At 43.3% G+C, this 27900-nt stretch overlaps 1 protein-coding gene and 1 long non-coding RNA gene across 2 annotated transcripts; one reads left to right on the top strand and one right to left on the bottom strand.

The window, feature by feature from the left end:
* Window positions 1-314: 314 nt before the first annotated feature.
* Window positions 315-26662, bottom strand: ZNF451 (zinc finger protein 451). The gene is made up of 15 exons (XM_080998097.1): window positions 26508-26662; window positions 20449-20535; window positions 17838-17912; window positions 15359-15484; window positions 13399-13510; window positions 12240-12390; window positions 11828-11954; window positions 11323-11476; window positions 9824-9971; window positions 6634-8273; window positions 5630-5767; window positions 4477-4607; window positions 3995-4181; window positions 1958-2023; window positions 315-832 (listed from the first exon to the last, which is right to left on the bottom strand). Exons 2-15 carry the CDS (start codon window positions 20530-20532, stop codon window positions 774-776), a joined length of 3198 nt encoding a protein of 1065 aa, XP_080854223.1. The 5' UTR covers window positions 20533-20535; window positions 26508-26662; the 3' UTR covers window positions 315-773.
* Window positions 19701-20631, top strand: LOC308472842. The gene is made up of 2 exons (XR_013983765.1): window positions 19701-19884; window positions 20490-20631. It is a non-coding gene; the product is annotated as an uncharacterized lncRNA (long non-coding RNA).
* Window positions 26663-27900: the final 1238 nt, after the last annotated feature.

Below are 27900 nucleotides of genomic sequence, written 5' to 3'. Positions count from 1 at the left end.
GTTTGCCTTTCTGAATTAAGATGATTTAAAACATGGGGGGGGGGGGGAGAAAATAATTTGCTGTACTATTAGTAAGGCAGGAAGCATAATATACACCTATAGCCCAGTCAGTTTGGTGCCACATTCGCTCTCAAAATATATAAATTACATACAAAGATAAAGGTGAAAGAAATAATCAGGTCCTCAAACATTTGTTTCACTTCTTAAAGTCACAGTGGAGACCCATCACAAGTTTGCCAGAGCACTGGAGATTGCAGTACTACTTAATTTTCCCCTTAAGGTAAGACAGTAAAAGAAAATGAGGATTCAGTATGTATCTGTTGCAATGTTTATGCTAGAAATGCATGTACAACAAGAAAGAAACATTAACATCCATGAAAGCCTGGGGAGAGGGGAGAAGAGAAAGAATAAAACAAAAAAGGCAAGCCTAGTTTACAAAACAGATAGTTTTAAGAAACTAAAGCTTAAGCCATTCTGTCACGCAGTGGAACTACGTTTTTGAGCCTCTTAAATATGCTGTCCCATACCACACCTGTATACTGCATATCACCGAGACAAATATGTGGGATAACTGAAATCCAGTTAAGGGTACTCAAGTTCCACTGCAGTTTATGATGCTTAGATGTGTCAGTAGAGCTCAGTTCTTAAAGTGCATTGAGACTGTGAAATGTTAACCTGTACTTTTTTTTTTAATCGCCGTAATAGAACGAACAAATTTCAACTACTTGGGAGCCAGCTTAGATGTTTTTTCGTGCACTGATACCAAGCCATCTTCACATCTCTTCCATGCTTCGCTTGATGGCCTCTTGAAAAGCTGCATCTTCCTCTGCATCTGCATTAAAGAAGCAGGACTTAAAATTGCAAAACAAATGCATAGCTGAAATACTGACTCAAGCAAGAAATGGCTACCGCTTCCTAATCAGTGGTTGCAGAAAGGTCAGACCCCTGGGTCCATCTAGCTCAGTTGTGGCTATGGTGACTGGCAGTAGCTCCTCCAGGGTTTCACCTGGAGAGAGAGCCAGTGTGGTGTAGTGGTTAAGAGTGGTATACTTGTAATCTGGGGGTTCGCTTCCCCGCTCCTTCACATGCAGCTGCTGGGTGACCTTGGGCCAGTCACACTTCTCTGAAGTCTCTCAGCCCCACTCACCTCACAGAGTGTTTGTTGTGGGGGAGGAAGGGAAAGGAGAATGTTAGCCACTTTGAGACTCCTTCGGGTAGTGATAAAGCGGGATATCAAATCCAAACTCTTCTTCTTCTTCACAAAGGAGTCTCAAATTTACGTTGAGAAGCCAGCGACTGAACCTGGAAACTTCTGCACGCAAACCAAGTGCTCTACCACTTTTATTCGTTTATTTATTAAATTTGTATGCTGCCATGTAGATCTCAGATACCACCAAGCTATGCTCCTTCCTATAGCAAGTTCTAACTTTTGTAAATGTTTGTTCACATAGCTGGCAGCTACCAGATGTTAGCCTCTGGGGGTATGTGGGATGGCTAGCAGGCACAAATGGTTTATACAACCTCCTCCGCTAGGAACTATACACAAGGCTGTCACAATGTGCACAATCGCAACAGCTCTAGAAAGACAGCTCACACAATTGCGGGGGCCACATATATGCCCCCGCACACAAAGGTGCTAGTTCATACAACCATTGCCTCCATAAGATCCTCGGTTGTATCATGACAACCCGGCTCACTCCTCTGAAGGCCAACATGCAAGCACTGTATTAACTAGGCCTAAATCCATGTCTCAAATGGTAAGCAAAGGCCCATTTTATGGAAAGTCCTTTCTCTTGCTATAGCCAATTTTCTCTGTCATGGTGCCTGTACAGGAATTTGCACATATACTGGGGGAAAAAGCTTTCTAGGCTCTCCCTTGTTTGATAATATTGCCAAATCTAATTTTCTACGGCCACTTCATCTCTTGAATAAGCATCTTGTAGCGAAATTAACATACCGTTTTGGTCCTTTGTTACTTCTGAAACCTGCTCCACTGCCATTCGAGTATCTACCACTTCATTTTCTGTAAAAAGACACACACAGAACTAACTATGCAATACCATAGCTCTCACAACTAGCTTTCCTCTTCAGAGTTTTGTTGATTGGTAAAACCTGGCTGTCATAACTTTTCCTTCCTCGCTTCAAAACCCAGTACCCTCAAACAGCGTGCAACATATAACCAAAACAGAGGTTTATCTTCACACCCACACTGAGGTAGCTTAGCAAGATGGATGGTAAAGAAATTGGGAATGCGTTCCCATTAGTGCAATGTCCTTTAAAAGCCACCCTTCAACTTGATTTCCATGTAGGAAAAGAACATGAGATCCATGCCAACACTCAACTGCAAGTTCATATTACTTTACAGAACTGAACATGCAACAAAATAGATGAAACCTGCATGTGGCTTTCATACTTTAACCCCCATAACAATTGCACAGAACAGCAAACAGGGAAGACTCAAATTATAAGCTTTTCAACAACAGTGATGCATTTTTACAAAGTACATCAACAACAGAGATGTACCGTATTTTTCGCTCTGTAACACGCACCCAACCATAACATGCACGTAGTTTTTAGAGGAGGAAAATCCGTAGGCATGCCACCCGTAGGCATTCCCTCCATAACACGCACAGACATTTCCCCTTACTTTCTAGGAGGAAAAAAGTGAGTGTTATGGTGCAAAAAATACGGTATTTCATAAAGAGACGCCTGAACCCTCTAAAATCTCAATTCAAGATATTCTGTACTCACTTATACAGGCAGGACTAGCATAATTTGATCTCTAGGGTGCTGCACCTGAACTCAAAAAAATGGTTTACATGAAGCTCCTGTTGGCTTTCTGTGAAACAGAACTAAATCCCTAAACATAAGATCTTGCAGTGCACACCTTTAGACTTTTCCTTTGCAGGTTAGGAATGAGCTATGCTGCAGCAACTTCCATGCTGCAAAAGGGGCATGCAACTGTCTTGAATTCCCACTGATCTTCCAAAACAAAACTGCTTCAGATCAAGTGATTAAATAATAAGGAGCATCGAAGACAACGTTGAGGTTGGTGTGCCACTGCTTCAAATCTAAAATGAGGCAACCGTGACTTATTTTGCACAATAAGCCATTGTAGGAAAAAGTGGGAGAGAGGACTCTGGGATTAGCTCTAGCTCCTAAATTTACCTCGACCCCAGGAAACGTTTCTCAGAGTAAAATATGAGCCAAATTCTTACGCGTTATGTAGCAAATTGTGAACTCTGCAGTGGTTTGCTCTGCATAGCAATACCCAAAGCCCAACAACCACCTGGTGCTTCAGAAGCGCTGTGCAAAGTACATTGAAAGTCCTGTACTCAGAACTTTCCAAGTGCCAAGTAGAGGGCTTTCAAAGCCCTTGTGCCGTGCCTTCTACACGCATGGCAACGTGATGTTTGTTGAATATTTGGGAAGCACTGCACTGTGATGGGTGCCAATCACAGGACGTCATCGTGTCACAAGATTGACTGACAGGTGAGGGGTCCAGTACACCTGTCCATGCTGGCTCGCTATTAGTGGGGCAAGATAAAAGATCTGGCCTCCTGGGCCAAAAGCCTTCCCCATCCCTGTCATAGGCTGTTCCTTAAACAGAGCATAAACACATTGCTCACTAACGGGCTTTATATTCTTTATTTTGCCTCTATTACCTTTTTTTTCCCTAGTGGCTGGCCCATACTGTAGAGCCCCTGCAAACTAGTTCAACTAAACTAAGTTACAAGCGGACTTTAGAACGATTTTAGAATGTTGTATTATTTTACTGTTGTTAGCTGCTCTGAGCCCAGCTTCGGCTGGGGAGGGCGGAATATAAATAAAATTTTATTTTATTATTTTTTATTATGTGATCTATTGATGAGGAATTATTCCTAAAGCAGTACAGTACGTAAACAGGTTGCCTCTCCTCACCTCAATCCTGGAAGTAGCTTCCACCAGGCAATGCATGCCTAGGCTGTATATATAAACGTATTAGAAAGGATACCTTTGGCTGTATCTGAAATGCTGTTCAATAAGGCATACATCATATCGGAATCAATCTTATGAGGATCTAGAATCCGAGTTGTCCGCTGAGTCATCTTAAGCTGATCCTCAAGCTCTAGAAAGCTTTTGTCTCCCGAAAGAATAGTGAAAGGAATATGCTTTGGTAGATGCTCATCCAGGCGGCCCACCTATGGAACAAAACATGAATTATGCGAGGCAGAGAGACAATGGGCATACAATTTCTTTAGTGAGAGGATTTCAGATTGTGTAGGTAGACAAGATTGAACATTCTTTAGCCCAAACATTGTAAAACACATTGTTGTGTATGTGCTTTTTTACAATCAAGAGGTATATACGTTTTATGAAATATTTTTTTTATATATTTGCACTGTGATAGGATTCTCGGTGAATGCCAGCAACTGACACCCTAACGCAAAATATTTCCTTTGCATCTTATCACAGCACAGGTGCGTGAAAACTTACATGCACACAGATTGCAAAGTCAGCAGCCTCTCTCCTTGTACCACAGTGTGGATGGAGGAAGAAACACCCGATCTTCTTAAGGTAGTTAAAAATCTTGCAGTTCACAGGTGGCTTCCAGTTGTTGTGCCCACCTAAGCAGTAAACCAGAAGACAGCCACTGTTAAGAGATTCGAGGGACTAGACAAGGGAATAGACAGTTACTTTTTAAAAGTAAGTGTGTGTGTGTGTGTGTGTGTGTGTGTGTATAACACAAACCCTGTGAAATACTAATTATGTTTCTGAGAAGCGGGTAATCTAAATTGCACATGGTTGATATATGCAATGTACTATACATGCTCCAGCTTTGTAACTTTTGCTAATTTGTGCGGCAAAACATGCTCCCATAGTAATGGGCAAAGGACTGAGCTACGCCTAACATCATAAAAGGTGGTCGATCCTCATTTCAACTGTTTTCAGGTAGACATCACTTACAACATTTGTACTACAGTTATACCTTGGGATGAATACGCTTCGGTTTAAGCATTTTCGGGTTGCACTCTGCGGTGACCCAGAAGTAACGGAGCGCGTTACTTCTGGGTTTTGCCGCGCGCGCAGACCATCAAAATGATGCCGCATGCATGCGCAGAAGCGCCAAAACGTGACCTGCAAACACGCAGACACAGGTTACGTTTGCTTCGGGATGCGAATGGGGCTCCGGAATGGATCCCGTTTGCATCCCAAGGTACCACTGTAAATGCAGACAAATGCAGCATCCAGTGGGTGTTAAACTGATACCTAAATTAACACAATGTGGGGGACCATTGGATCTGTGCTGGGAAGTGGTTCAACAGACAAGGTGCTGCTATTAAGCTGACCCTGCTGTGTGTAGGGACCTCTTGAATCATACGCAATGGGGGGGTTATAGCAAACAGGGCCTCCGCCACAGATCTCAAGAACTTGGGTTTGACCGATTCTGGGGGAAGCACTTCAAGTACTTGTCAACTATGTCCTTCAGGGCTTAAAAGCCCAGTATTAACACACCTTGCCTGAATTAGGAATGCTATATGCCATGAACTTGTGTAAATGTATGCTGCTACATTTGTAGATTACCTGACTCACATGTGCTATACAGTGTGCATCAAGGGAAAGTTTGCACTGCCAACGAGTTCCTTACCTTGAAAACCCCAGATAAAAGTTCCTTGGTTAAGGGTAGCAGGCAACTGATGGAAAAGGTTTCCCCAGTTATCCAAATCCATCATAATAATATGAGTCATGGTACACAAGTAATCAAGATCAGGTAGATCTCTGTCATCTACATAGTCGGGTGGAAGGGAAAAAGAAGGAAGCATAACAAACATTATACGGATTCCTCAGCTGTAGAAATCTGTACTTCAGAAAAATTCAAAACATAGCACATCAAATTCTTTAAAAATTCATTGCAATTTAAGTAATTCATACATACTCAATAGGGTACCGCCTTCAGCAAATTTATACTAACTTCAACATTTTTCATTATGAGGTTCTGCTTGTTTTTATGCAGCTTGCATTTGGATTTAGATGATTACTTGCCCAAACGTAATTGTAAACAGTGAGGAGGAATACAGACAAATACAGAAGGGCTCTCAGGTGCTGGGGAAATTATTTACAAAACAATGCCATGATGAAAGTCTACTGAATAAAATGAATTTCTACACAGCGCCTGAGATTTTACTGTCCTGTAGCCATTTCACAATTAGGGTATCAACAAACGCATTCTTTTCCTTCAAAAACAACTACCAAAAATCTCCTAAGCCTTTCTTATTCACATGGCTAGAAAAATTGTCATTGATGACGTAGAATGGGTGCAAGACTAAATACGTGTACCACTATGGAAACAATTATATAAGCAGAGTTTGCCGAGGCTATGAAATACTACATGTTCAGTTTAACCAAGGGCTCGCCAACATTTCCGTTTCCCTCCACCCAAAAAACCTGTGGTTTACTGCTGAATCAAACCAAACAGCAATCGGGTTTTGTGAGCGACAAGTGGAAAACCTCCTGGACCCGTGCTTTCCAGGCACAGGGCAAGCAAAGTGTTGACAAGCCCCAGCTGTTCTGCAAGGTTCTCTCAGCAGCCATTATTTGTTTGGGCAGCCATATTTGTTTGGGCATCCAAAGTATACCATGGTTTCTACCTACCTACGCCAAACCCTTCAGAATGTGGCTTCTTAACTTGCTCCTTGGGTAGCTCTCCTGGCCACCTCTTCTCTGAAGCACTTGCTGCAGTCTTGTCTTCCGAAAGCATTAGGTTTTCAGGCTTTTTGTCTACACAGGATCCACCAGAGGAAATCTGGAAGACGTCACTTCCTGCTTGAGTTGGGGCTAGCTGGGGCTTTTGTGGGTAGCAGTGCTTGCTGTGAAAGTGCTGGTGGGCAACTCCAATATCGTTGAAGTTTTTGTTGCATGCTCCACACCTCACAATGTACAATTCTTGGTCAGGTTTTTGCTCCGAGTGTGTCATGAGATGAGCCATCACGTCAGGAAAGCTCTGCGCTGTTGAGGAGCACAAGGTGCAACGGAACCACAAGTTGCCCTTCTCCAGCAAGGCCTTCTGACACCTCTTGTAATCTGCCTTCCTGTTCTCTTTGCTAAAGTATTTCTCCCGACAACCACAGTTCAGACGATTGCTCTCTTCTACTATTTCGGTACTCTTGATCGATGTCCCCGCTTCCTCAGACACGCATATGTAATCTGTGCTATGGAAGCCCTTGAAGTGAAGCAAGAACTTCTCCTCGGCGTCAAAAAACAGGTCGCCACAAAAGCCACAGAAGTATTTGACCTTTATGACACCGTTATGCTTATCCTGACAGTGTCGATGGAAAGTTTCGTTCTTCCGGAATGTCATTTTGCACAAGTCACAGCTGTACCTGTGGAAGTGGTGGCTCTCTAATGACACACAGTGCTGCTTCACGCTGTCTTCAGAGTCAAAGAGCTCCTCGCACATGCAGCACTGCCACTGGCGAGACATTGACACATCCATGGGGCTCAAAGGTGGAGACTGCTCCATAGGGCTAGGAGTTCGGTCTTTCTGTTCAAGTGAACTACCGTACAGTGCACCAGAAGATGCTGTAGCATCCTCAGCTGTAGCATCCTCAGCAGCAGCAGCAGCAGCATCCTCACGGTAAAAGCTGTGCACACCATGATATTCTGTCACATGGGCCTTAACGTCATCTACTTTCTGAAGAGCTACACTGCAGACCTGACACCAGAAAACGAAATTAGTCAAGTGAGCTCCTCCATGGAACCGGCTCATGTGCAAACGGATGACGCTTGCATTTTCCGCAAGCTTGCCGCACACGGCACATTTGCGGCAGATTCTGTTCTCAGAAAAAATGTGGTTTTCTACCAGCTCCTCAGAAGGAAATGCCAGCTCGCACTGACACACCCAGGTTTTGACGGCAGGAGCACTGCTAACCTCTTGGCTTCTGCCTTCCGAATCCTTTATTCGTTTTGAAACTGTTTTCCTCTCATCAGCAACGGATTCAATCGAGTCCGAAGGTCTCTTCAGAGGAGAAGATTTTAAAAAGCTGCTATTCTTCTGTAGATGAGAGGCACTTTTATTCCTTTCGTTGACATGGCATACTGTCAAGATGGATTCTTCCATCGTGGTGAAAACTTTAACCTTGTGTAGGGTTTTGGAAATATGCTGACGGATATGGGTGTCGTTGATAAACAGCTCGCTACAGGTGTGACAGAAACCTTTGGCTTTAAATACTTCGGCGACTTGGCAGATGCGCTTCTTTGACAGAGTCACTGGGCCAGCATCACGACAACGAGTTCTAAAATGGGAAAGGACATTGTAATACCTACTTAGCTGCGCATTACCAAAAAAATAAATTAAAAATCAGTATGGTCTAAAAAAACCCCAGCCTTCCAAACAAACAGGGGATGAATGACACTAGGCCACTGCCAGTCATTGTCTCCTAAATCTGCCTCTTCTGCAGTGGCAATGCCCCAGATACCAGACAAAGCCCTTTAAAGCCAAGGCTTGCAGCTGCTAGAAGCACAAGATTCTGTCTTCTCAGCCCAGGGGGAAGGTATCTTAGGCCCTCCAGGCCTCACTATCTGGCCCCTGGGACTCTCCCCAGGCCACATGCCTGGCCAGCAGTGCTTCAGACCCTACTGGGGTGTTTTTGCCCCACTGGAATGTGTCACTGAACAGGCCTCTTGGTTGCCTGGCTAGAGAAGGATGTGTGAGCGTGGGTAGGAACAAGTTCACTGTAGAAGCGTAATGCTTGATATCCATTCCTCTGCCCACTTTTGCCTCTGGCTCCACTTGCTACTGGCATGTTGCCTCGAGAAGGGAAGGTTGCTCTTGGGCTGAAAGATTCCCTACCTCTTTCCTAGGCCTTTAAGGACAGGAATGTGACGACAACAACTTAGGGACATTGCTATTTTCCCAGCAGCAAAGACAGTTCAGCACTACGGTCAACATTATTTATCTTATTTATTAAATTTATTAAATCATCTGTAGATCTCAGGGATGGTTCACCACATAAGAATACTATATATATATATGTGCGTGTGTGTGTGTGTGTGTGTGCGCGCGCGCACACACACACACACACACACGCGAAACAAAAAGCAAACCAGTAACATCCTCTCCCACAACACATTCAGAAGGGCATCAGATGTCAATCAGCCAAAGGCCTGGGAGAAGAGGAATATTTTTTGCCTGATGCCTAAAGATATGTAATGAAGGCGCCAGGCGACACTCCCTTGGGAGAGCATTCCATAAGTGGGAAGCCACAGCAGAAAGGCCTGTTTTTTGTGTTGCTGCTCTCCAGATCTCTCACTGAGGAGGCACACCAAGAAGGGCCTCAGATGATGACCTCAGGGTCTGGGTAGGCTCATATGGAGAAAGGCGGTTCTTGAGGTCTTGAGCCGTTTAAGGTTTTATATGTTAAAACCAGCACTCTGAATTGGGCCAAGAAACTAATGGCAGCCGGTGCAGTAAGACCAGGGCTGGTGTAATGTGCTCAAACCAGTAAGCAACCTGGCCACCAAATTCTGCACCGGCTGAAGTTTCCCAACCGTCTTCAGAGGCAGCCCTACATATGACATGTTGCAGTGATCTAACCTGGAAGTTACCAGAGCACAGGCGACAGTAGTTAGGCTGTCTCTGTCCAGCCGGGCCATCAGCCAAAGTTGATGGAAAGGACTCAGGGCCACTGAGGCCACTTTTTTAGTCTTCGTTCCCATGTTTAACATGAATGGAGAAAGAGCGCATACATGTCAGAACTGAAAGTAGGCTTGTTGCCCAACAAATGTTTAAAGGAGAAACAGAGAAAGGAGTCCCATTCTACAAGCAGGAAGGCTCTCAACAGACCTGAAGTGTGCTGTTAGCTCCACATGAGAACGCAACACCTGATGGCAGGATGTGCACTTCACTTGGAACGGGATTTCTTTGCACAAGGAGATCAGAAGATTCTTTGCATAAGTTGGGAATGGCAAAGGTTGTGGTTGTGTTGCTTTATCTGCAACGGAATGCACAGAGTTATTTGTATCACTGAGTCAGAAAGGACCAGACATTATTCACTTCCCAAAAGGAAGGCCACCCACATGCTGGTGTCCCCCTCCTCCAACGTAGACACGAGTGCAGCACCAGAGAAGGGTGGCGCACAGCAAGCATGGCCCGGTAGCATCTAGGCCACATCACACTAGAGCCGTGATGCTCCACCAATCCTAACCATCTGCAGACCAGAGTTGGGAATCCAACAACATAGATTCTAGATGGCCACAGGTTCCCCGTCCCTTGACTTAAGGGTTTGTTGCAACCTGTTGTCCATTTCCAGTCAGTCAACATGCAAAACTTACTTCGAGGAACAACTAGGTGGTAAAGGAGAAGAATCAAAGGTTACAAATGATTCAAGTAAGAGAATCATGTCAACAATGCACCAAGACCAGGCAGTTAAGAACGAGCTAACAAACATCACTTGGTTCCTGAGAAATGTCACACACTCAAGAGTCACATCTGAGCATTTTTCAGAAGTGTTGCAAGAGTGATGTTTTGGTCCTACTATGTTTAGACTGGTCAGGACAGGAGTGCAGGGACAGGGTTTTTTAAAGCTGTTTAGTTACTTTGCACTCGTTTCAAAATTTATTAGCTGCCAGGAAGAAGGGCAAAACTAATCTACTTTGATATAATCTGAGAAACCAAGTTACAGAAAGGCACCCATCATATGGCTGTACCCAGAAATATCCTAAATTTTAAGCAGTACCATATATATTTTATGGACCTTGCATACTAGAGGGAACAATACCCTACACCTCAGCCACACTATAGAGGACAGTCATTGCTCTGGGAAAAAAACCTTCCCTGGCAACCTTCTCTCTCTATATATATATGTCCTTGTTTTATCTGACTAGCAAAAGTAGCTAAATCAAATTGTGCTGTTTTATATATTAGTTTCAGGTTCTTTTCTGTCCAACATAAGCCACATTATGTTTTACCTTTTAGTTATCTTGCATGAGCAACACAGGAAATTGTTTATAACCTTGAAAGTCTGATCTGACCTGCCAAATTTTTTACTTGAAATGTTCAGGAAGGATAAAACCCATCTTAGCTTACAGAGTCTGGGAAGAATTTGCATCGGTGGCAATGCACAAGGAAGTGGGGAATGAAGGCATTCTAGAAAGCAGATTCAGCATGCTTAGCATGAAGCTAAGGACACTTCCTTAAAGTAACATTATCATCTTGATCAAGGTGGTAATGTTACTTTAAGGAAGTGATGTAAATTTTAATGTTTTTTACCACATTCCCCCTCAAATCATGCAGTATCCAGTAATTTCAGATGGAAAAATATATACACTTCAAAGGAGACATACCACTGAGTTTAAAAGCCTGAGAGAAGTGATTCTTTTCAGACATATGCTGCAGACACTCATCTCTCATGCTAAAAAGGAGAAAGCAACATGGACATGCAAAGCATTGAATATGCTGAGGAGGGTATTTCTTTTCATGGCCATCACCTTCACTTGCCTTGAAGGGGTGGGAAGAAACAAAACAATAACTTAATTTTAGACAAACGGAGAACATTTGTTTTCCAACATTATGAAGAACATTTTCTATAAGATGCTATGGAAATTTGCTCTTAATACTAAAAGCATATCTCAAAATATATCAACTAATACCTGCTCCATTTATGAGCCACAACCACCTACAAGAAGCAGATTTTCCCCCCTCTGGATTTGAAAAATTATCAAAAGCCAACCCTGAGCAGTAAAATCCCTGCAAAGATTCGCGTACGAGTTTATGAAATGAGACTCTTCTGAGGGGAGATATTTTTTCCCTGCTACTTTTGTGAAAACATGCATTTCCTTAAATTCTTGCCTTAGAGGAAACGTGCTCATTATATAGTTGAGATGTGGGGAATCTTCTATTGCAGACTATGCAGGCAAATGCATCAGCTGGACATCCATGTAGTGTAACTGATGGATCACATGGAGAATGATCAAACCTAAGGATATAAATTTGCAGGATTAAATAATAGATATGAACGATAAGAAAACCTTTAGAAGTTGCCCATTACAACAACAGGTTTAGGAAAAAAAACCTGTTTACTAAAACATATGTGAAGTCTGAATATACTTGCAAAACTGAACATTTCCTGGCTTCTAGAGGCATAAAATTTCTGCAGAACAACTATCAGCGCACTGCACATTTGAGACTACCTGTAAGATACCGTGTCCCATGTTCAGGCAGTCTAGCAACCTATTTCCTGATCAAACTAAAAAATTTGTACCTCTGAAGGTGGCCCAGGAGAAGATGCCTGTTGTCAAATTTTCTGTAGCAATGCATTATTGGGCATACAATGGATTTACTGTCAGATTGTATTTGGTCTGATCTCTGAGGTAATGCTCTCCTTCCAGAGTTTACAGTGCCTGGCTTGAGACCTAAAACGTGAAACAAAAATACTTAATACATCATGTAGTTGATGCTCGAAGACAGGTTAGAAAACAGAACACACTGCTGCAACGTCACGCTGCTTCTTTTGTTTAAAACGCATGAGACTGACGACTATACTGCCCTCATTTTTCATCCAGCACAAAACTCGACTCGTGAATATGTGAACCTCAAGGAAGGGAAAGAACACAGCAACACACCCATTCCTGACACTGGGCTAACAGGAGGCCTGCAACCCCAATCCAAGGGAATCTGCCGGCACGGATGAATGAGGTGAGCAGTGGCTGAGTGGTTCACGTAAGATGTGGCTATGGATGCCTCATGGTGACATCCTGGAGCGCCCAGTCACAGCAAGTGAAGTAATTCTGCATTCTTAGATTGGCTTGTTCCACATGATGAAACTTACCAGAGCTAAGAAAGACTAAGGTGGATAGGCAGGTCTACACAGGGAAAAGAGGCTCTGAAGAACAAGCCTGCCAAACACACACACACCCCTCAGCCCTGCTGCTAATGATTCTTTAGCTGCAGGCACAGTGAGTGGAGCTTGGGCTCCTCATCTGCAGTGCTTTGCACATCCAGAAAGTGCTATGTAAGCATTTAGCTGCCCCAGGCTCTTCTAGGAGGAAAGTTGGGCCATACTTCTTAATATATCAAATGTACTAAGCTACAGCATCTCCTTACAGCAGTGATGAGGAACTTGCAACCCTCCAGTTGTTGGGCAACAACTTTTGCTAGTCCCAGCCAGAATAGGCAATGGTCAGGGAGATGATGGGAGCTGCAGCCTAGCAACAGCTAGAGAGCCAAAACTTCCCCATCACTGTACGGAAGAAAAGGATGAAGCTCAAACATGTTTCTCCTGTGAAGGCTACCCGTACCTTGCTTACTTCTCTACATGTGTCTGAAAGGGAGAAGCGATCGACTGTAACTAAGGTAGAACTATTCACCCAGAAGAACTGTGCATCCCTCTGAATGGTGAAACAACGGTACCAATACATTACCTGGCATTTTCAGCCACTGGTTCACGCACTGCCTTGCTGCTTCTGTGTCACTATGTCCCTGGATAAATTCCAGCTCTTGCAGTCCGTGAGCATGTTGCAAATCCAGTTTTTCCTAATGGTACCAGCAGCCGGAAGACAGCGTGTGCAATTAGTTGCACTGATTTACCGCCAATACGAAAAGCATATATACACATACAAGCTCAAAGCATTCGCTGTACTGACTGGCAGTGGCTCTCCAAAGTTTCAGACAAGGTGCCTCTCTCAGCCCCACCTAGAGATGCCTAAGACTGTATCTGGCACTTTCTGCATGGAAAGCAGATCCACCACTGAACTACAGCGTTGCCAGTTCCTCAACAAGGTACTGTATTTTTCTGTGTATAACACGCCCCCGTGTATAAGACAACCCCTATTTTGGGGGGAATCCAAATTAAGAAAATTGGGGGGGGTTGCCCACAGTTGTTGAGCTTTCTTTTGGGGGGGGGGTTTGTGATAATCGCTCACCCGCCTGACCAACGCTGCCAGTCACACACGTCGACAAAGCCAACAATTGTCTGCCTGCTCGCTGCCAATTGCCCGCCATATTGATGCAGCGGCAGCCAATCAACAGCAGCCCTTGACGCAGCCACCAATCACCCTCCAAATCACCGCTTACAATCTCCTGCTCGTGGCTGCAATCAAACGCTCGTCCCCACTCTGCACTATCCGTGTATAAGACAACCCCCAATTTGGAACATTATTATTTTTTAATAATAATAATAATAATAAACCCTCATCTTATACATGGAAAACTATGGTATATGTTTTGTACTCCTTGAATGCTCTTTTTATAACAATCTTAGAAACAACTACATCCACCCATTGTTAAGATCACAGAAGGGAAGGCCATCTCTTGCAAAGACCTGTTTTCTTTTGTCTGATGTAAAGAAGCATATTTCCTTCAGAACACCCACATTTCTTCCTAAGGCTCTACAAACTCCTGTAACAAAATCTGAAGGAGGGCATGGGAAATAATTTGTCCTCGAAAGGTTGGGGAATAGTATCATCATCATTATTATTATTATTATTATTATTATTAGTGTAATGTCTGTTTGCTAAAACACAGTAAACTAAATTGAACTGAACTGAACTACTTCTTTGGCCTCTGCAGTTATTTGTGAGATGAGTAGTTTTACGTATTATAACCACTATCTATTTGCAGAATCCCCAATAGCCTGTGCTGGCTGAATTTTAGAGAGGGGTCAACACTTGTTTGCCAGAACCTGACCCTAGAACAAAAAGTCATTTGGAAAAGGCTACCTTAACAGGCTAGGAAGCCTGCACGCTATATTTACCACAATGATTAACAGCAAAAAAACATGGACAGATTTACCCGAGGCAAACGGATACAGTCATATATTCCTTAGCATGCCAACTTCCCATCTTTAAAGCCTCAGGCTTCATAGGTGCAGAGGAAATGCTGGAAAACAGGACCACAAGGTCCACCCTCATTAGCGCTTTCTGCCACAGCCATCACGACCGCACATGAACCATAGCACGTGGTCATTAAAATAATAAAAAACAGCAACTGATCCAAGTAACTATAAAGTTTCAGAAAGATTAGAGCACTGAGGGAAACGTGGAAGAGCACAACCTGGCAATGTACTACATAAACAAATGTACAGTAGTTACTGAGAGGCTGAACTCACGGGAAGGACTAATGAGTACCGGTGGACACAATGTTCTAGACTGGACACAATGGCAGCATGAAACCAGGTTCAAGGATTAATGAGGGAGGGTGCTTACCAAGATATTTTGGAACCAGAAGAGAAAAATCTAGCTGGAAACATTACCCAACATAGGCCATTTAATCTTTTTTTAAAAACAAACAAGCTCTGCTTTGGAAATAACAGCTGAAGCCAAACAGTGGTTTAAAACCTGGATGATAATCCCTCATTGTTTTTTGTAAAAATAAAAATCATACCTTGAAAGCTTTATTTTTCTCTTCTTTCAGTTGTTTCTCTACCTCTACATGACGTGCCAAGCGGTCTAGTGTGGAAGCAACCTTTTCCTTCTGATAATCGATGTAGTCTTTGCGTTTTGCATTTACCTACAAATGAAGAGAAGTTCTCCCATATTACCATCTGCCACAAATTGCCAGACAATTCAATAGCAACATCTTATCATCCACTACAAAGGGCTGGGGATGGGGGCAATTATTTTGTCTGCCACCATTTGGAACTTGGGATAAAAGTCTTGGGGGAAATGCATGCTTAAAAGCATCCGAGGCATTTTCTAGACACCAGTCAAGAGAACTCTTCAAACACCTAAGTAAGAGGATGCATACTTTAAGACCATTGCTACACCATCTTCTAACAGACGCAAAAATGGGTTCAGATATTATTATTTTTTAAAAAACAACTCTCATTATACTCTTTTTTAAAAAGTATTTATATGCTGTGTTCTGTACTGTTCACATGGCACCTGTCAGGGATACTGGTTTCTTCAACCTCTATACAAAGTGAGGTTTATACAAACACAGGTTTAAGGTATCTATGCTTCTTTAACTTTCAGATGCCATTAATTAACTCACAATGCTTTCAAAAACCTCCTAGCAGCTGTTATAGTCGGTTTAGGTGTAAGATGGATGCAAACATTAAAGACAGTATGACCATTTAATTAAGACAGCTGATTTATTAAAGAGTGTGTACACACACACACACAGAGAGAGAGAGAGAGAGAGAGAGAGAGAGAGAGAGATTGGGAATTTAGTGTTTGTTGACAATTTCTGAAGATTCAACAAACACCTTTGCTGACATCCGCTTCTAATTGGCTTTAACCTCAGGCCAAATTGCCTAAACTTCCACCCCAGCCAAATGCTCTCACAACTGGGGACAATCCCTAAAACTCCTCTGGTTGTATTCTTGGCTGCTTGGACAGTTTAACCAACTATTAAAATCCACACGAGTCGTGATCTTCTGGTAAGACCTTTGCAGAGGACAGCCTTTTACACCAACTCAAGACACTGGCTCCCTTCCTCTGAAAGGTATTAATAACACACTGGGCATAAATATCCAGTTCCCTCCTCAGTTTTTCTTTAGTCAGAATAAATCTATCTGATCCAGGCCCAGCCTAATAAATTCTCAAAGTGATCATCTGTCTCTCAGAAACTTACATCTGCCATCTGAAGAAAGCCCGCTGTTTTCCTTCAGCCCTTCTTTACTTGGGCTTCCCCAGCTTCTGAGGTTTTACTCTTAGGCAGATGACACCATTACCTCACAAAAGCTATTGCTTAATGCTTTGTTCCCTCAGATGTTGAGGAGGTTGAGGATGTCATATTCAACTTAGTTGCTATGTGTCAGGAGGCTCAAGTACGATGCAATGTAAATTGCACAGCATTGTTAGTGTTTGAGGGATGAGCCTGATTTAATAACAGCCACTAAGTGTACTTCACAACACCAGTTGCCGGTGACCCTACTGGCATAGGTTAAGTACTGAATTAGGCATCATGGTTGGGATTCAGCTAATGAGTCCTTGTCAGTAGAAAGTGTAGACTTTCTACTTGCTCACCCCTAGTTGGTTCCAGGGGTCTGGAAAACCCCCAAACAATGTACCGGGGGGAGGGGAGAATAATTCTTTAGCAAAAGGTTGCCAAGGATAAAAACATTCACAAGGATAAAAACCCATTCACAAGGGTTCAATATAAGCCATCAAAGACCCACATGGAATAAATGTATAAAAACAAAAAGCACAGAGAATGCACGAATCTGCTCTTAGTTTCCTCAGGATCTGCAGCTTGAATTTAAATACTGTTTAACAATTGGATACGAAACAGACATATAAAATATTTGTAGTGGTGATAAAGGAACATTTTTTCCAAGCCTTCGCTTCAAATCTTCCAAGTGAGCAGCTAGCTACCAGCAAGAAAGTCTTTTTGGAGACGGCCCGCTGCTTACAGAATACCTTCCCAGACAACCTTATCTGGCACCTACACTATGATAATTTATGCACCAGGTAGATTTCCATGTTGTCTCAAGCCTTCTTATCGCAATCTACTGGATGCTTCAGTTTTTACATCAGTTTTTTTCCTTGCTGTGGTTTATGCTGGTTTTAATTGTTTTAGCTGTTGTGTTCCATTCTGATCTTACATAGAGGGGGTTTTTTTTGTGTTGTTGGGCTTTCTGCTTTTGTAAGTTACTTAGCTTTTAGTGTTTTTACTTCAAGTTTTAGTTTGTGTTTTATTGCTTCTGTAAACTCCCCAGAGAATTGGTTAGATGTGCAATATACAAATATAACAGGTAAAGAAAAATAAAATCATCTCAAGAGTTCTTTTCATAGATAAAATAAGAATATATTTGAACCATATGTACTCCCCTTCAAGTGATACAAACTTAGACAGACAGAATGGAGTAATTCCAAAGAAAACTCTTGTCCAACAATTTTAAACGGTAGGGAACACTCACATTAGAAGAACTGCTACCGTCTTCGTCACCGCTGCTAAGTTCAATGCAGTCCAAGACTGGTTTCAACACAGCTTCCTATGGAAGAGAAAACACAGAATCACAGAATTATAATGTGGAAGGGATCCAGAGGGTCATCTAGTCCAACCCACTGCAATGCAGGAATTGTGCCCACAGTTATCCCTGGATGGGCTTGAACCACCAACCTTCTGGTTAACAGCCAGACCCACTGAAGATAATGTGTTTACCATAACAGTGCCCCCCCCGGCCTTTCTACACACGTCTGCAAAAGTTACAAGATCTAGGAACAGAACAAATTGATTGTATATTCAGAAGCATTGCCTTTATAAGTATTATTATCATTCTTGCCCAATTCAGATTATCATTTGTTGCCATACACAGTTGAATGAAGTCCAGCTCTAAAACAGACTGCCTACTAACAGACGGTGACGAAACATCCAACAATCCAGTAAAGCTCTTCTGTTGATGGAAGCCCACCTTCAGAGAAGGACCCAGGCAACTGCCTAGGAACTGCCAATTCAAAACAGGCAGTGGGGAAAACAAAAGAGGGAAGGAAGGAAGGAAGGAAGGAAGGAAGGAAGGAAGGAAGGAAGGGGGCAAATGACATTTATTAATTATATGCCTTTACAGATAACCATTCACCCCAGGTGATCCATTACGTGATGGCTAGTGTTCAGCTAGTCAAACTGAAGTGTGTCATACAGAACACAGAACAACTTAACCAACACTTCCACCAACATTAACATTTTTGCTTTGGGCAGGGGGGAGGCTGAACCACCAAGAGAGATAAATTATTTTCATGTAATTGTTAGAATTCCTGCTCCGTAATTGCAGTTATGTGATTGTTGTCTATATGTTTTGACTCCACAGAGTGGGAAGTGACAAAGGCAGGATGTTTGTGTTACTGTGTTCCGTGAAGTGGGACTATTGTCCTTTGTTCTTTTTGCTGTTTGATGCTAGAGAGAGAGGGAACCATGCTGCAGTGATCTGTGTGTGTTTATATGTAAATAAAGTAGATTAGCAAAAATGCTGAGTTGCTGAGGTCTGTTACACAAGTTGCGCAAACTCTGCGGATCCTTAAGTGTGCCGATGTCTGTTGGCATCGGTTGCTGTGAAGTTTGGGCTGAAGAAAGCTTATGAAGCTCCCGAACGATCGACTAGGAGGGAGGGAACATGCCAGTCGGGCATGTGTCTCGGCCAGGGTCCTACTAGAGTGTAGGCTGAACTCCTAACAGTAATGGTTCTCACTGGTAAGCCTTCCCACCGTGGCTTTTTACATGAAGAGCCAATTTGGTGTAACAGATCTGGACTATGACTGGGGAGACCCAGGTTAAAATTCCCACTTAATAACTAAGCTCCCCAGGTGATCTTAGACCAGTCACTATCTAAGCCCTAGTGCATCTCACAAGGTTGCTACACAGATTTAAGCGGGGGAAAGCAAAATAAAAACTTAAAATTAAAGTACTAACAGAAGGGAACTTTATAAATTGCTTAGCCTTTGTACAAGAAGGAACACATGCCACCCACTTTTTCAGAATTCCTCATGTTTTCCTAATGGAAAAAAACAACACATATGGACATGGGTCACAAAAATAAATTTATCTGTATTTGGGCACTGAAGGAATCTGAATGCACTGCCACATAATTCAGGTTAACTATAAAACGAGACACATGAAACAGATTTATAAGGACAGCTCATTTTTCCCCACATTCCTCGGACAGTGTGCCAAAAAAAAGTTTAGTTTCAAATCCTTTGTACTTTATTTTAAAGATTCACACCCTACCTATCAAATTATTTCCAAGACAATTCAGAACAGATAAAAGCCTTATATCACCATACCTAGCAGCCCTCTGGCCGGTGTTAAAGGCCAGCCTGTTCTTTGGTTTGCTTGTACTCTGCAGTCCCAGGCAACTGACAGTTGGAGCAGAGTGTTCTGCCTGGTAGGGAGGAGGCAAGCAAGTTCTCTGCTGCTTTGGCCAATGCCTGGGGCTACATTGGTTTCCCTCACAATATCATTCTTCATGGAAGGTATCACAACACATTTTGATTCATTATTTTACATATTTACTAATTATAGACCACTTTTCAGACATAGCTCTCCAGGATCAGGTTGGGGTAACCAACAATGTGCTCTCCAGATATTGTGGGCTGGAAACATTTGCATGGTCCCAATAAGCCATAGTTTGACTTGTCTTGATGTGAAAACCAGGCCATTATCTCAACTGCTTTGAGTTATGGATTTAACTGAACAACTTCTTCTGTCTGCCTGATGTTTCTTTACACTATTTCCCTCTTCTATGAGTTCAATAAGCATTCCTTATCTCCTTGTTGGGCATTTCAAGGGTTGAAAAAAAGTATTTTAATTTACAAGCTTATACAATGCACATCCAAGGAGTTGCCTGTGTCTCTAGAAACCACTATCTGTTTAGTTTCCATACTTATAGGTACTCAATTGCCCAGGTTTGCTATTAGAGGGAACTATGGTGTTGCTTAGATTTAAAATAGATATTGTTTATATGCCGGTTTTGTAACTAGGTTTGTAATGGCTTTTAGTCAAACACAATAAATGATTGATTGATACTGTTTACATACCCCAACAAACTCAACCTCATCTTCACTTTCCTCTTGTTCAGACGATGCATTCTCAGCTCTTTTAGAAGATACAAGACACTCCATTATCTGAAAAGGGAAGGGAAAGGAGAACACCTTTACATGTCAGCAATTTGCATAACGATGCAATAATTCAGACCGATCTCTTTGACACTTTATTATTAATAGTGACTGTAGAGTATCTCATATACATGATACTAAGAAACAGAGTACTAATAATTTATTAAAAGGTTTGATATCAATATTTTGCTTTATATCAATAGCCTGTATTATGAGCAGATAACTAAAATAAAAGAATAATAATAATAATAATAATAATAATAATAATAATTTATTATTTGTACCCCGCCCATCTGGCTGGGTTTCCCCAGCCACTCTGGGCGGCTTCCATAGAAACCAAAAATACACTAAAATATCACAGATTAAAAACTTCCCTGAACAGGGCTGCCTTAAGATGTCTTCTGAATGTCAGGTAGTTATTTATCGCTTTGACATCTGATGGGAGGGCGTTCCACAGGGCGGGCGCCACTACCGAGAAGGCCCTCTGCCTGGTTCCCTGTAGCTTTGCTTCTCGCAATGAGGGAACCGCCAGAAGGCCCTCGGCGCTGGACCTCAGCGTCAGGGCAGAACGATGGGGGTGGAGATGCTCCTTCAGGTATACTGGGCCGAGGCCGTTTAGGGCTTTAAAGGTCAACACAAGCACTTTGAATTGTGCTCGGAAACGTACTGGGAGCCAATGTAGGTCTTTCAAGACCGGTGTTATGTGGTCTCGGCGGCCGCCCCCAGTCACCAGTGTAGCTGCTGCATTCTGGATTAGTTGTAGTTTCCGGGTCACCTTCAAAGGTAGCCCCACGAAGAGCGCATTGCAGTAGTCCAAGCGGGAGATAACTAGAGCATGCACCACTCTGGCGAGACAGTCCGCGGGCAGGTAGGGTCTCAGCCTGCGTACCAGGTGGAGTTGGTAGACAGCTGCCCTGGATACAGAATTGACCTGCGCCTCCATGGACAGCTGTGAGTCCAAAATGACTCCCAGGCTGCGCACCTGGTCCTTCAGGGGCACAGTTACCCTATTCAGGACCAGGGAGTCCTCCACACCAGCCCGCCCCCGTCCCCCAAAAACAGTACTTCTGTCTTATCAGGATTCAACTTCAATCCATTAGCCGCCATCCATCCTCCAACCGCCCCCAGGCACTCACACAGGACCTTCACCACCTTCACTGGTTCTGATTTAAAAGAGAGGTAGAGCTGGGTATCATCTGCATATTGATGGACACCCAGTCCAACCCCCCTGATGATCTCTCCCAGCGGCTTCATATAGATGTTAAAAAGCATGGGGGAGAGGACGGAACCCTGAGGCACCCCACAAGTGAGGGCCCAGGGGTCTGAACACTCATCCCCCACCACCACTTTCTGAACACGGCCCAGGAGGAAGGAGTGAAACCACTGTATAACAGTGCCCCCAGGTCCCAGCTCCTCAAGACAGTCCAGAAGGATGTTATGGTCGATTGTATCAAAGGCCGCTGAGAGATCCAGCAGAACTAGGAAACAACTCTCACCTTTGTCCCTAGCTCGCCGGAGATCATCAACCAGCGCGACCAAGGCAGTTTCAGTCCCATGATGAGGCCTGAATCCCGATTGGAAGGGATCCAAATGGTCCGCATCCTCCAGGCGTGCCTGGAGTTGTTCAGCAACCACGCCCAAGAATGGAAGATTTGAGACTGGGCGATAGTTGGCCATACTGGCCGGGTCTAAAGATGGTTTTTTAAGAAGCGGCTTAATGACCGCCTCTTTCAGCGGATCTGGGAATGTTCCCTCACAGAGGCAAGCATTCACCACCCCGCAGAGCCCATCGCCCAGCCCTTCCCGGCTTGCTTTTATTAGCCAGGATGGGCAAGGATCAAGGAGACAGGTGGTTGGTTTCACGTGTCCAAGCAGCCTGTCCACATCCTCGGGGGTAACGGATTGAAATTGATTCCATGCAACTTGACCAGACAGAGCTCTAGCACTCTCCCGCCCCGGCCCTGCTCCCATGGTGGTGTCTAGCTCCTTCCGAATATGAGTGATTTTATCTGCAAAAAACTTTGCAAAATCGTTGCAGGAGATCTTGGGGTCTTTACAAGGCCCCGACAGTAAAGGTGGTTCCGTTAAATTGTGAACCACCTGAAAGAGTCACCTGCTACTATTTTCTGCAGATGCAATAGAGGCGGTGAAGAAAGTCTTCTTTGCCGTCGCTATCGCCACTTGGTAGGCTCGACGTTGAGCTCTAACCTGTGTCCGGTCAGATTCGGAGTTTTCTGCCACCGACGCTCTAGCTGTCTCAGCGATTGTTTCATCGCCCTCAGCTCCGAAGAAAAACACGGGGGGCTGTCCGCGCTCCATGCAATCGGAGAGGGCGCTTCGGAGCCAGACAGTCGATAGCCCTGGTTAACTCCGCATTCCAGCGGGCCACCAGGGAATCAGCTGAAAGGCCATCAACATGGGCTAAAGCATCCCCTACCACTCTCTGGAAACCATTTGGATCCATTAAGTGGCGGGGGCGGACCATCCGAATTGGTCCCACCTCCCTGCAGAGGGGAAGGGTCGTGGAGAAGTCCAGTTGCACCAGGAAGTGATCTGACCATGGCACTTCTTTTGTTTCACTTTTACTTAGTGTCAGATCACTCACGTCACTAGAGGTGAACACCAGGTCAAAGGCATGTCCATGACTATGAGTTGGGCCAAACTTATTCAGGGACAGTCCCATGGAGGCCATGCTTTCCACACACACACACACACACACACACACACACACACGAAGCTATTTATATGCTACCTAATTACCAAAGTCTCTAATTATCATAACAAAGGGCAACGAGCTACACTAAGAAAACATATTTTGATTTTGAAGATTAAAGGCGTATTTTGCAACATGTTCTTGAAAGAATAATACTGCATTAGTGGTGGATTTATTCTGCTTTGTTAGTTGTTCTGTAATGCTTCCCCAAAGAATTAACATTATTTGTGTTCAGAGGTACTATAGTGCAGCTATTCTAGAATTGGCTGGGTGAGAAGCGTGCTGGGAATCTGTGATCCACCTGAGATTCCTGGGGTCCTTAATTTACGCTCCCCTCCCAGTAACTTCAAAAGCCAGTTACATGGCCAAAGATGTGAGCCAAAGGGCTCTTGCCCTGCAGCGAAAAGTTTTGGGCCCCAGGAGGCAGAGAAGTAACCCAGTATACTCCAGAAAAGGAATAATGGAAAGGAACTATCTTAAATTTTCAACATGGGGAAAAAGAAGTCAACAATAATCTGGATTGTTAACCAAATAAAATTAACTTTGTTGAATCTTAACACAAACTGGTTTATTTTAATCAAATTCAGTTTTATTATTAAAGAACATGGAAAAACAAATTCTGAGACCCTTAACATAATCTGAAAAATTTATTAAACACAATCGATAGAGGGGAGAAAGGGTTACTTTCTTAATTGTATTCTATATTGCTCATATTGGTGTCTAATATGGAAGGTAGCTCTTTTTCAAAATTTGAGTGTCATAAAAACTATAGGAGAGGATTTTATTCTGAATGAGCTGACCCATCCTGTCTACCATTAGAACCTGTTGCCAAATGGCCACCTGGGACAAGGAATGAAATATAGTCAATTACTTGCACAAACTAAAATAAACACAACTCTAAGGGAATTTTTTATCTCATCCAACACAAATATTGGCCTCACCCTTTATCTACATTGATACTTCTGGGAAGGTTCCAACTGAATAGTCTTTATATACTCCCCCCCCCCCGCCCACAAAAATGGTGGAAGACAAAATCCAACAGGTTGCAATTAATTTACTTGATGTGATTGGGAAAATCTCTGCTAGATCTCTCTTAGATGAGTTAGAGGATTGGGTAGTAACCAATAATATACAAGCTTATGAATAAGCAGGTTTTCAAGCTGTGATAGCCATAAATGATTACTGCCTCCTTTTAAATCACCTTGTACAAAAAAATATACTGTAAATAGCTCTCAAACTTTGTAGGTAACTTTTCTCAATCTCAGGTATGCCTTTGATATTATACCATTTTGGGGGGGGGGGACTGAGAGGCAGCTAATAAATGTCTTCTATATTGTATACAGGCTCTCTATATCAACATTTCATTTTAAAAGTCTGGATGATGTCCATGGGGAACTCTGATTTTATCAAAGCCACAAAGGGTATCCATCAATGATGCATCCTGGCATCTCTGCTGTTCAACTTATATAGAAATGATGTGGTTGCACAACTGTCTGGCTCTCACTGTTGCCTCTGGAAAAAAAGATACATGATAAAAAATATGACATCCCTTCTATACACAGGGGACACAATACTGATGTCTTTAACCCTGATTGGGTCATGTCTCCTTCAGCCTTTTGGTAATTACTGTAAAAATGAAGACTTGCAGCCTATCAAAAGACCAAACTGATTGACCAAACATACAGGCGTTAGATGAGGTGAAAATTGAGCAAGTACTGTACAGTACTCTGTTTCAGATATTTGGTGGTGCCACTTTCTCAAACAGAAAATGGGACACACCTTCCTTGTAGAGTTTGCTAAGCAGACGGGATTAGTTTCATTCCTATGGGCGACATTAGGCTTTTCTGAACTAGCATGAGACTCTTATTCTCAGAGTAGTGGGTTCGAGCCCTACGTTGGGCAAAACATTCCTGCATTGCAGGGTTGGATTAGATGACCCCAGTGGTCCTTTCTGACTCTATTCTATTTGTAAAATGTTTTAAACAGATTGGTATCTCTCTTCTGATGGACAGAGCAACTGCCTCAATCTCTGAAATTGCACCATTGTATAAGAATCTTCTATACATGCTTTCTGTACTACCTTGCTATTTTAAGGATTTGCAGAAACAGAGTGAGAGGATGGCCTTTACTGGAGTCCAATTAAACCTAATGCCTTCAGCTGTTTTAGGAAGGTTCAGAAATATGCCATACTCTGAAAACACCTGTCCCTGTGGTTTAAACCAGGTTGAAGATCTCACATATTATGTACCTTATACACTGCATATTGAGGACAATACTTAGTACAAATTTTAGGGAGAGGCCTGCCCATGAGTCTACAACTTATCTACTGGGTTGAGAACATATAAAATGTGCAGTCTTGACCATTGTATGCAGTAACTCATGAGGATAAAATTGATAAAAGGGCATGCTGTGCCGTAGAATTGTGGAGATACAGAATTTTATGTTTGTGTTACATTTCCATTCAGTTAGGTTTTACATAGTTTTATTCAGATATATTCATGTTAGCATTGCATTTTAGTATTTGTTAAAGGAAGTTTTCCTCGACCTTTTAAAAGGGCCACGCTATGATCCAACAAGCAATTTTAGCATTGTAAGCTTGTTTATGATGTAAGTTATCTTTAACTCAAGAATTAAACTTCTACTGAAGTCAAACATTCGCTTTGCAGTAGGGTCTGAAGACTAGATGCAAATAAAACACATCTGAACAGTACAGGATATATGCACCGATTGCTCGTGAAGCAGACCACCACGAAACCTTTGCATGCGCGAACAGTACTAAAAACGGGCTCATCTATGGCACAGCGCGGGAAGAAACATGCACCAGGAAGCACAAACCACGAACGTGCCATTTAGAAAAGGACATCTAGAGGGGACCCTAAAAAAAAAAAAACATTATCTGACTGGGGGGTGGGGAGTAGCAACGGTGACCCAAGGAAAAGCTCCAAGTGGGGAGTTATCAGAGTAGCAAGGATATCAGCGAACCAAGGAAACGGTTAGACAGAAAAACACCACGTTTTCGGGACTAGCATTTTCTTACCCGCGAGGGCTCACCAAAAGAACCGCGGTACTAGGGTGGGTGGCTATGCAAAAGGCCTCCATTCAATGCAACGAAAGCCGTTCCCAAACAGAAGCGCGACGGTGCAAGTGTGGGGAAGAGACGATTTGGAAGAGAGGGAACAGGCCAGAGAGGCAGCAGGAGGGGTGGCTTACCGAGGGGCAGCCCCAGTGCGCGCAATGCTCATCACGCGATGACGCCGGCGACGCCTACCTTGCACGCCCGGGCATGCCCAGGCAAGCGACTTGGAGGAAGAGGGCAGGCACTTCGGAGATCCTCGGCAGACGAGAGGCAGCCCCGCGGACGCCTCCTCGCGCTCTCGAACCGAGCATCCGCGCGGGAACTAGCCCATCGCGCACACCCTTCCTCCCGGCTTCAAACTTTTGCGGGGGGGGGGGGTGCGTGGCTGGGTCGCGAAAGGGCTGCTGGGAATTGTAGTCCGCTGGTGCTGGTTGGGTGCAGACTCTGAGGATCAGCTGACGACGTGACGCTTGGAATGGTTTCCTCTGGAAAATACAGATATTCTGGGAGAGTATCCCTGCAGAACTGCAAAAAATGCTAAAGATCTCTTTCAATAAAAAGCCAGAGGCCTACCTCCTGGGAATAACAGATTCGGATATTCCGCAAAAGAGGACGGGTATCTTTTTCTATGCGACCGCAGTAGCAAGAGTTCTGATCGCGGCAAAATGGAAGAGTAATGAAATCCCCTCTATACAAGATTGGAACCAAAAGCTGACAGAATATGCCGAATTAGATGGTCTATCAGAAAAAATAAAGAATAAATCAAAACAGGAATTTGTTTCAAAATGGGAGGTTTTCAAAGAATATCTGAAAAATAAATATAGTAGTTTAAATTCTGTTGCAGCATTCGGGGAACTTCAGTAATAGTTGCAAGGTAGATATAATAAATTAGATATGTTAAGAAAAAGTTTAATTATGATAAAAGTGTGTATTGGATAAAAGTAATATCAAATCGAAATATGGAATAGACAGGAGGTCGGGTCTTTAGTGTTAAGACCAATATATGTTTTATTGTTTGCCAAGAAAATTATGTGTCTATGGTTATTCCTGTGTGTAATTTGGTATTTGTGTTTTTGTTTTTTCCACTTGCTGTATCAATAAAAATCTTAAAAAAAAAATAAAAAATGAATGGTTTCCTCTGCTGTTGCAATAGCAGCGTTTCCCTCCCCTGAAGGAAGCGCCTACTAATCGCCCTAAAGCATAAAGGAGGCTTGCCATCTTGTATCTTGAACTAAAGGATTTCTTACGGGCATGAGCTTTTAAGTGCGGTCATCAAAGCCGGTGCACGAAGCGGCAGGAAAGGGAGGGTGGCGCTTCACCTGACGAAGTGGACTCGATGAGTTTGCGAAAGTTTGCCGTGCTGTAATAAATTTCTGATACAGGCTCGGGTTAAGGACCTAAGGCTAATAGGAATTCATAACCTTGGGCTAGTCACAGTCTCTAAGCCTAACCTACCTCGCAGGGTTGTGGTGAAGTTGCAATGAAGAGGGGAACCATTTGAGCTCCTTGGAGGAAAGGGGCGGGAATGGATGAAATAATAATAGCATGTCTGCATATTTGCATTGGGGTTTGTGTGTGTGTGTGC

Source organism: Podarcis pityusensis (assembly GCF_964106645.2).
Source record: "Podarcis pityusensis genome assembly, chromosome: 3".
In the NCBI taxonomy this organism is placed as follows: Eukaryota; Metazoa; Chordata; class Lepidosauria; order Squamata; family Lacertidae; genus Podarcis; species Podarcis pityusensis.
The sequence above is the reverse complement of the archived record's forward strand: the minus strand, read 5'-3'. Positions and strand labels throughout refer to the sequence as shown.